We start from the raw sequence: 9,646 nt of genomic DNA on the forward strand, positions 1-9,646 counted from the left end.
AGCGCTGAGGTCATTGGCTGGGCACCGCGCGGATGAAGATGGGATTTTAGCAGCAGTGGTGTAATCCCGGAGCCTTGGGATGAGAATGACAGAGCTGTCTGGGATGAGATGCTCTGTGGAGGGTTTGGGCTCCTCCTGCCCCACACTGACACCCCCACAGAGGACCCCTCCATTTCGTACCCCTTGGCACAGCAATATGTAGCCGGATCATGGATCAGCCCTGCATTGCTCCATCCCTGTGGGGATGACCTCACTTGCCCCCAGCCCAAATTTCAGTGCAGAGAGTTTTACTGATGAATCCTCTCTCCTTTTTTGCCAGAGAGGAAAAATAAAATGGAAAAATCCCTGCTAGGGTGGGATGGATGCGTTCAGAGAGGCTGGAAGCCCTGAGGCGGAATGAGTCCATACAGCCCTAAGCCTGCTGGAGACACATCATGCGTGTGCAAATGTGTGTTGCGTGTGAGGGCACACGTGGGACAGGGACACGTGGCCTCCCACAAGGATCTGACCCGACAAAGGGCTTAATTGAGATCTGCAGCATCTGCCATGGCAGCAGCAGCAGCTCCTCCGCGTTGAGAGTCCTGGAGAATTCCAAAAACCCAGATGGGGGATAAAAGAGGGGGAAAAGAGCTGCCTGGCTCCTCCCCCACCCCGTGGCTCTGTGGCCCCGTGGGTCCATCCCTACGTGACAGTGGGCACGCAGGGTCTCTCTCCCTACTGCTGGAGAGGAGCTGCCAGGCAAAGAGGGTTAAGGTTGATTCATTTATTAATTCTAACAGATTATCCAGCTCGGAGGATGCAGCAGCACTAGCAGCCAGTGCTGGAGGGTTATCTGGGATGGGGAAGGCAGGAATTGCTGCCAGGGAAGAGGGGGATGGAGCTGCAGTCCCAGGTTTTCCCATCACAGAGATGGACGGCCTTGAGAGAAGGGGCAAAGATTTGAGAGCAGCAGGCTCCAGGCTGGGTTTAGGCACCACCTGGATGGGCTGAGGGTTAAACCCAGACCTAAATCTTAGTTCAGGTGCTGAGCTCAGCCCCAGCTCTTGGTCAGGTGCTGTGTGAGCTGAGGGAGCAAGGCTGATCTGAGCTCCAGCCCTGGTCCCATCTCTGTCCTCATCCCTGCCCCTATCACCATCCTGATCCCTGTCCCAATCCTATTCCCATACCCATCCCATCCCTGTCTCCATCCTGGTCCCTGTCCCTATCCCACCGCCGCCCCAATCTCTGTCCCAGTCCCATTCCCATGCCCATTCTCATCCCTGCCCTGTCACCATCTCCATCTTCATCCCCATCCCCATCTCAAACCTGCTCCTATCCCTATCCCTTCCTTGGTTCCTGGTCCCATCCCATCCCTATACCTGACACCATCCTGGTCCCTATCCAATTCTCAAACCCTTCTCCATCCCTGTCACTATCCCCATCTCAATCCTAGTCCCTGTCCTTTTCCCTTACTCACCCCTGACCCCATCCCTCTCTTGGTTCCTGCTCCCATTTCATCCCCATTCTGTCTCCATTCCCATCCCTATCCCTGACACCATCTCTGTCCCCATCCTGGTCCTGTGCCATCTCCATCCCATCCTCATCCCTGTTCCTGTCCTGATCCCTATCCCCATCCCCATCCTCATCCTCATCTCCATCCCTGTCCCTGTCTCATCCTTGTCCTATCCCCATCCCTTACACCATCCTTGTTCCTGTCCCCATCTCATCCCCAATCCCTTTCCTGTCCCTACCCATCCCATCCCATCCCATCCCATCCCATCACACCCCAGGGCACATGGTCATCGGTAACAGCCCAGGACTCATCCGGACCCTGCGACAGTCAGACCCCCACCCCGAGCTGTCCCCATATCCACCTGCCTCGTGATGAGGGTTTGGCAGCGCCTTCATCCAGTGGAAACTTCTTTTATCTCCAAAAATTCCTCTGCGCTCGGACGGGGAAAACTCCGGCTGCTCCAGGCTGGGATCCTCCCTCCGCAGCCCTCAGCTCGTACAAAGACTCCTTCACCCGGGAAGGACAGAACCACCTTTGTTCATCCCACTCCGACCGCGGCCGGCATGGCAGGAACTGCACTAGCCCTCCGGCTCCACGATCCACCTCCCGGGAATCTCCAGGAATGAGAAAATCACTGAACTGCGAGCGTTGGGTGGTGGGAGACGTGAGGTGGGGGCATCGCTGCTTGTCTCGGATTTGCTCTCTCCCACCAATCCCAGCAGGATTTTAGTCATTATTTGGATTTAACCTAGCCACGATTGTTTAATATCCCCCTGGAATAATGGGTAGGATTGAGGGGATCCAAGCGATGCCAAGCCCCACAGCCCGGCTGTCCCTGACAGAATTCTCGCCATGCCAATAAATCCCTTTATTGTCTCTCCCACCCCATGGATAATCCAGGCATGGCGGGGGTGAGACCTGCCCCTTCCCAGCATGGGACTCCCGGGAATCTCAGTGGGTGGCCGGGACAATCCCCACCCCCCCCAGCGCCCCACCCCCTGTTCTTCATTACAAAAGGAGGATAAATAATCCCTTTATAAGGAGGGGCTGGAGGAGCGAGTGCCTGGGATGCAGTAGGATGGCGATGCCCCCTAGGATGCCCCCGAGATGTTTCCCCGAATGTCCCCCAGGATGTCCCTTGGACCCCGGACATCCAACTGGGAACCCATTCAGCCACAAATCCCACAACATCAACCCCAGGGCTGAATGCAAATGCAGCCTCTGGAATTCCCTCACAAATATCCCTTCAAATTTCTGGGTGAGCAAGGAAAACAGAGCCAGAAGAGATCTCTGTCTCACATCGGAGCACCGGGATGTTTGGCAAAGATAAAGTACTTGGGAGATGCAGCCCTGATGTCACCAACAGCATCGATGGCAGTGGGAGAGATGATTTCATTACTTTAATGACAGGATAAAAGTTTTCCAGGAGCCCCTCTGTTCATATGGATACCTACTCTCCCATATTTCCCTACACTGGTGGCTGCAAGCCCATCCCTGGGCACCCAGAACCCACTGGAAGAGGGATGGGGATCCTGATGCCAACCCAGGCTCGACCCTTGGAGAGCTCAGGGAGCAGGTTATGAATGACGCCAGAAACTCTGGGGTGCAGCCTCCCAGTAAAGCAGGTGTCTTGGGATGTGTTTGGCAGCATGAGGAGCAGGATGGAGAGGTGGAAGTGGCCAGAGGTGCTGCCACAGCTCCATAAACCCCTTTGGAGTGTTTTACTCCCACTCTCCCCACCTATGGCCAGGATCTGGGCACCATGGAGCCAGCACGAGGCTGGCAGCTCTGGCAGGAACCAGCCACTTCCGAGATGTTTGGGACTATGCCAAGAAGGATTGGGTTAAATCCCATGCCAACAGCTGCCACAGCCCCAGATTAGCCCTGGCACTGTCCTCCTTCCCTGGGCTTCACAGGGCACCGCGCTGCTGTAACTGGAAACCCAAGGGTCATTTTTCCAGTCTCATGATATCGGCAAATGTCAGATCCTCGACAGATCATTGGCGTTGGGGTGGGTGGGATGGGGCAACTCCCGAAGGATAGAGACACTTGGATTTATGGAGCATCCTGAGATGGGGTGTTGGGACTGGATTACTGTTCTGTCCATGCTCAGAGAAGGAAAATAAGAGGGATAACTGAGCCTGAAGAGTTGGAAAACAGCATTCCCGATGAGCATTCCCAAAACATTACCCCCGGGGCTGCTGGGATGATGTTTCGCAGGAGTTCAGCCTTTTCCAAGTTCCTATCCCTAACTGGCATTCCTCATCACCCTGCCTCCTCATAACTGTCACCCCTAAAAAACACAATCCCTGAAAAATGAAGTCCCTAAATAACAGTGACCCAAAAAAACAGTGACCCCTAAAAAATGTAGGCCCTAATGACTGTGACCCCTAATAACCATGATCCCCAATAACCCCAAATGCTAATAATTGTAACCCCTAAAACTGTGACCCTAATAACCTCAAACTCTATTAATCCCAAACCCTATTTAGCCTGACCCCTAATAACTGTGGCCTCTAATAATCCCAAACCCTATTAACCCTGACCCCTAGCAACTGAGACCCCTAAAAAGCATGGTCTCTAATAATCATGACCAAACCCTAATAGCAGTGACCCTAAGAAAATATGGTCCCTAATAAATGTGACCCCTAAGAACCATGACCTCTAAGAACTGTGACCCAAATAATCATGACCCCTACAACCCATGACCCCTAAAAAATGCAGTTCCTAATAACCCTGACCCCTGATATGTGTGACCCCAAAAACCATGGTCTCCAGTGACATGTTAAAAAACACGAACCCTAAAACCCACAGCCCCTGACAACCATGGCCCAAATGTGACCGTCAATAATTGTGACCCCTAAAACCCATGATCCCTAATCACCATCACCCCTAATAACCCTGGCTCCTAATAACTGTGACCCCCAATTAGTGTGACCCTTAAAAACCAGTCCCTAATATTTGTTGTCCCTAAAAAAGAGCCCTAAAAACGTCTCCTAATAACCATGACCCCTAAAATGAGTTCACTAATAAGTGTGACCCCTAAACACCCTGGGTCATAGCTCAATAACTATGACCCAAAATAACCATGACACCCTCAATAACTGTGCCTCCAATAACCCCCATCCCCAATTCCTTCCTCACTGGCTCCGTTCATTTCCCCTCAAGGCACAACCCCTGCAAACCCCATTTCCACCAGCCCCTTCTCCGCCCCTCACCCCTCATTTTTCCCTCAATATTTAATTCCCCTCCCTCCAACTTGGAGCATTTCCCAGCTTTTCCCAACACAGAAAAGGAACAAACCCCAGCTAAAGGGGTTCGACCCCCCCAGCTGCTCCCAGTGGTGAACCCAGCTGAGCAGCTGGGCACAGACCCATTTTTGGGGTGACTTTACATCTCCCTGCCCTCAGATTAATTTGTCAAATGCCAGAATTATGCCCAGATCGGGGCAGGAATAATGGGATTATCCAGAGCCTGCTGCGGGATAGGGAAGCTTATTACAGAGCATTAAAGAGAAGAAAATTAGGTTTTTCTAAGTTCTTAGAAAAACCTCAATTAACTTCCAGGTGCCTCTGAAGCTCATTTTAGGGTCATTTTGGGATTTCTTTACAATTTGCTCCACACCTTCACTCTCTTCATGGACACAAAACAACTTCCAGGATCCCAGAGCAGCTGGAGATGGCATCCAGCCTCCACAGGGGTTTTCATGTTTGGGGAACTTGAGTCACAGCAGCCCCAAACCTGCACAGGGGACACATCCACGCCCCACACACACCAAAGAGCACCCACTCCCTTCTGGAGCCCCCAAATCCCCCAGGAAAACCAGGATGAGCCCCCTTGGAGGGTTTTTCCCCATGAAAACACTAGAGGAGAGGGAAAATCCATGCCGGTGGTGGGAGTGGGATGAGGTCGCCCTCATAGTGGATAACAAAAGGTGACCTGACATTTCTTTTAGGTGTAAAAAGGGAGGTTTTACCATTGTTTTTCCAGCTGCCCGGAGTTTTCCAGCATGTCAGAGGCTAACAGTGCCACCTACCGAGCCAGGCTTTGTGTAATTAAATCTCATATTTCTATTTTCTCCACACAAAAGTGCTTCCCACATTTTTAGGAACACACAAGGCTTCTCAATTGAATGCATTTCTCTCTGGAGCGAATCCAGGTGCCCATCGGTGCCAAGTCCCCAAACGTCCCTCAGGATGGTTTGGGGGGCCTTTTGTGGGCTCAGGGCTTTGTGGATACCAGGTTGGGATGGTGAGTGGGGGAAACTGAGGCACAGCATGGGATCAGGATTTTGTGGATACCAGGCTGGGATGGTGGGTGAGGAAACTGAGGCACAGCCAGAGCTTGTTAGGCCCAGATGGGTCCCACCTGTGGCTCATTTGATCCCAGCTATTTAAGGCCGTTTTTCACCAATTCTTCCTTATTTTGAGTGTTACCTCAGGGGGGTTGCAGCTTCAGTGCTTTTCTGGGATGGGGGAGCCCAGTGGAGCCAGGGTGGTCCCACAGCCCTCTGGGGTCCTGGAGACACCGGGGATACTGAAGCCTCCAGAGGTCCTGGAGCCCTCAGTGACCTCACAGCCCCCAGGGGTCCCACAGCCTCCAGAGGTTCTGGAGCCCCTGAAGGTCCCAGAGTCCTCAGGGGCCTCACAGCCTCCAGAGGTGCTGGAGCCCCCAGGGGCCTCACAAGCCCTGGGGGTCCCACAGCCTCCAGAGGTTCCGGGGGTCCTGCAGCCCACGCCGCCCCCCGAGGTGCTGGAGGAGCTCCTGAGTCAGCGCTTCGGGCCCCTGCCCTGCCCGGCCACCATCACCCGCCTGCGGCGTGGCCCTGACGGCAGGTACGAGCCCACCGGAGACCTGGCAGAGGTGCTGGAGCGGCGGCAGGCGGCCAACGCCAAGGAGAGAGAGAGGGTGAGGGATCCCAGAACGTACTGAAGCCCCCCCCAGATCACACGCTGGGGGCTGTGTCACATTGTGGTGGCACCCAGGGCTGCTCTAGGTGGGGACCTAGAGGTAGCACAGAGGCAGTGCTACCACAGGGGTGCTCGGAGGGAGGACTTTGGATTTGGGGGGAGGGGTTAATCCTGGGGGACCACAGCTAAATTTTAGGAGGGCCTGGTTTAGTCCTGTGTTGATCATCTTAATCCTGGGGGGCTCTGGTTAAATTTTAGGAGGGCTGAGTTTAATTCTGAAAAGCCCAGTTTGATCCTGGGGTAGAGGGGTTTGGTTTAATGCAGTGAAGTCTAGTTTAATCTTAGGAACCCCAATTCAATCCTGAGGGACACAGTTTAATTATGGGATCCCAGTTTAATCCTAGAGGGGTTGGTTTAATCCCAAGCACCCACATTTTATTCTGGGGTGGTCCAATTTAATCCTGGAAGGGGACACTTTAGTTCTGGTAAACCCAGTTATATCTAGGAGGTGCCAGTTTCATTCTAGAAGGGCCACAGTTAAATTCTGGTCTCAGTTTAATTCTAGGAGGGCCATGTTTAGTCCTGGTGAGCCCAGTTAAATCCTAATTTAAAGGCCCCATTTTAACTCTAGGAGAGCCCAGATTAATCATGGAAGGGACTGGTTTAATTTTGGGGTTCCAGTTTTAATTCTGATATGGGGCCTAGTTTACATTTGGGGAGCCCAGTTTTATTCTCAAAGCATCCAGTTTAATTCTAGGAGGTCTGGGTTTAATTCTGGGGAGCCCTGTTTAAACTTGTAAAGGCCCCAGTTCAATCTTGCAGAGTCCAGTTTAATCCTGGAGACCCCAGTTTGAGTCTATGAAGGACCAACTTTAGTTTGGAGGGGTCAGTTTAATTCTGAGGGGACCCCAGTTTTTATTCTGGTGGGTCTGGTTTAATCCTGGTGAGCCCAGTTGAATCCTGGGGGGTTCCCAGTGTCATCTTGAGGGATCCCAGTTTGATCCGGGGGGGGGTCTTGGTCTAACTCAGGGCTCTTGGTGTCCCCTCGTGGCCTCTAAGAGGGTCCCTTTGGGGTTCCCCCTCGGTTTCTAACCATGTCGCCTCAGAGTCCCCCTCGGTCTCTAACTGGGGTCCCTTTGGGCTCCCCTTTAAGTCTCTGACTGGGTCCCCGGGGGTCCCTGTGTCCTGCAGATCCGGAATCTCAACAGTGGCTTCTCCCAGCTCCGGACACTGGTACCGCTGGTGCCGCGGGACCGCCGGCCCAGCAAGGCCGACACGCTGCGGGCAGCTGCCCAGTACATCCGCCTGCTGCGGGAAGTGCTGCAGGATGCGGGGGGCTGCCAGGTGGGTATCCCAAAACTGCCTCCTGAAACACCACCCTGTTGTGGGATGCAGGGGGCTGCCAGGGGGGGTACCCTAAAACTGCCCCCTGATTCCCCCAACCCTCCATAATGTAGGATTTGGAGGTGCTGATGGAGGTTTTGTTGCTATTTTTCATAATAGAATTAATAATTCAATTTATTTTTAAATACAATTACGTTTTGGCAGGGCACCCCAGAACTTATAATTGGAATTTTGGGGGGATAATAGGGATTTTTCTTGTGATTTTTCAGGTTGTAATTTATAATTCAATTCATTTTTAATAATGTTTTTGTGGGGCACACCAAAACTGACCCCTAGTCTCCAGCCCCCCTTATAATCTGGAATTTGGTGGGACTGATAAGGGGGACACCTGGTTGGGGATGGGACACGTAGAGGGGGGGACAGATTTCTTCCAATTTCTTCTGATTTTTCAGTTTGGAATTCAGTATAAGATTAACAATAAATATAATTATTGGGGGGGACACCCCAAAATTTACCTCCAACATCCTGGGACTCCAAAACTGACCCTCCACTTTCAAATTTCTCTATTGTGTTGGGATTTGGGGAGGCTCATGAGATTTTCCTTGATATTTTTCTGCTTGAAATGAATTTAATAATCAAAAATAAATTGAATTATTATTTGAGGAGGGACCATAAAACTGACTCCCACCTCTGGGGACCCCAAAACAGTCCCCACTCTTCCTGACCTCCCCTATAATGTCGGCTTTGGGGGATTTTTATTCTCATTTTTCGGGTTGGAATTAATTTAAAAATTAAATTGAATTGTTATTGCGGGTAAGCCCCAAAACTGACCCACAACCCCCCTATAATGTGGGGGCTTATGGGCCTGGTGGGGATGTTCCTGCTTGAAGTTTTTGAGGTTAAAATTAATTTAATAATTAAATTGAATTCTTTGGGAGGTGGTTGTTATTATTGGAGGGCCACCCCCCAGTTTTAATATATTTTTAAATTCCCTTTTTCCCAGGAACTCAACAGGAGCAGGAGTTGGAGGGACACTGGGGGGATGTCCCGGGGGGGGCCGCCTGAGACCTGGCCTGGCAGTGTCCCCACATGCTCATGGGGACCCCGTGCTCCTGCCCCCCCACCCTGGGGCACTGCCAAAGAGTGGGGGGATGGTGAGTGGGGGGCACCCCGACGGGGTCGGAGCACCCTGGGAGTGGGGGGAGGCACCAGGGGGTGGAACACCCTGGCAATAGAGGGGAGCTCTGGGTGGGGATAGAGCACCTTGGGGGGCACCCTGGGAATTTGGGGGGGGGGCGCACCTTGTGGGGATTAGAGCACCTTGGGGGGTACGGGGGGGGGGGCAGAACACCTTGGGGGACACCCTGCTGGTTTGGGGTGTTGCCTGGGTGGGACTAGAGCAGCCTGGAGGGACAGAAAACTTGGGGGGGGGCACTTGGGGGGCGCAGAACAGCTGGGAGGGCACCCATGGACTCAGGGTTAGCAGGATTGTGGGTAATACCAATATAAACAAGGGGTGCTTCAAATTACTTTTTCCCAAAAAATATTCCAAAGGTGTGAAAAATCTTTTTTTCTCTTTTTTTAAGGTTTTTCCTTACATCCCTAAAAATCCGGGGGGTTCCACATGGGTCTCCCCCGACAGCCAAGGTCAAGGCTCCAGCCCCTATTTTCGGGTCACACTCCTGTCCTAGAGCCCTGCGCCCCATGAAACCAGCACCCCAAAATTTGGGGGGCAGGGGGTCCGTCACCCTTAAAACGAGGGGGTTGGGAGGGCAACGCTGTAATTAATTGCTTTGTGAAATTGTAATCAGCTGCTACTCCCCCCCAGGTGAGGGCACATTAATGATTATTAATATAAACCCAATTAATGGCATAATAAAAAGGGATTGTCGGAGCGTTA

At 52.4% G+C, this 9,646-nt stretch overlaps 1 protein-coding gene across 1 annotated transcript; it reads left to right on the top strand.

Moving 5' to 3' along the window:
* The first annotated feature begins 5,732 nt into the window (after positions 1-5,732).
* On the top strand, positions 5,733-9,644 carry FIGLA (folliculogenesis specific bHLH transcription factor). Its single transcript, XM_085080428.1, has 4 exons — positions 5,733-6,400; positions 7,594-7,746; positions 8,750-8,900; positions 9,333-9,644. The coding sequence occupies exons 1-4, from the start codon at positions 5,963-5,965 to the stop codon at positions 9,350-9,352; spliced, it is 762 nt and encodes a 253-aa protein (XP_084936554.1). The 5' UTR covers positions 5,733-5,962; the 3' UTR covers positions 9,353-9,644.
* Positions 9,645-9,646: the final 2 nt, after the last annotated feature.

The sequence above is a fragment of the Lichenostomus cassidix genome, chromosome 22 (genome assembly GCF_008360975.1).
Source record: "Lichenostomus cassidix isolate B80296 chromosome 22, HeHo_3.0, whole genome shotgun sequence".
Classification (NCBI taxonomy): domain Eukaryota; kingdom Metazoa; phylum Chordata; class Aves; order Passeriformes; family Meliphagidae; genus Lichenostomus; species Lichenostomus cassidix.

What these genes read in the sequence shown, in the direction of transcription:
- FIGLA (XM_085080428.1), top strand. Translation starts at nt 5,963, where the DNA reads ATGGGGGAGCCCAGTGGAGCCAGGGTGGTCCCACAGCCCTCTGGGGTC. An exon ending in AGGATGCGGGGGGCTGCCAG is followed by an intron (nt 7,747 to 8,749) that starts GTGGGTATCCCA and finishes CCTTTTTCCCAG; the next exon opens with GAACTCAACAGGAGCAGGAG. An exon ending in TGCCAAAGAGTGGGGGGATG is followed by an intron (nt 8,901 to 9,332) that starts GTGAGTGGGGGG and finishes TCTTTTTTTAAG; the next exon opens with GTTTTTCCTTACATCCCTAA.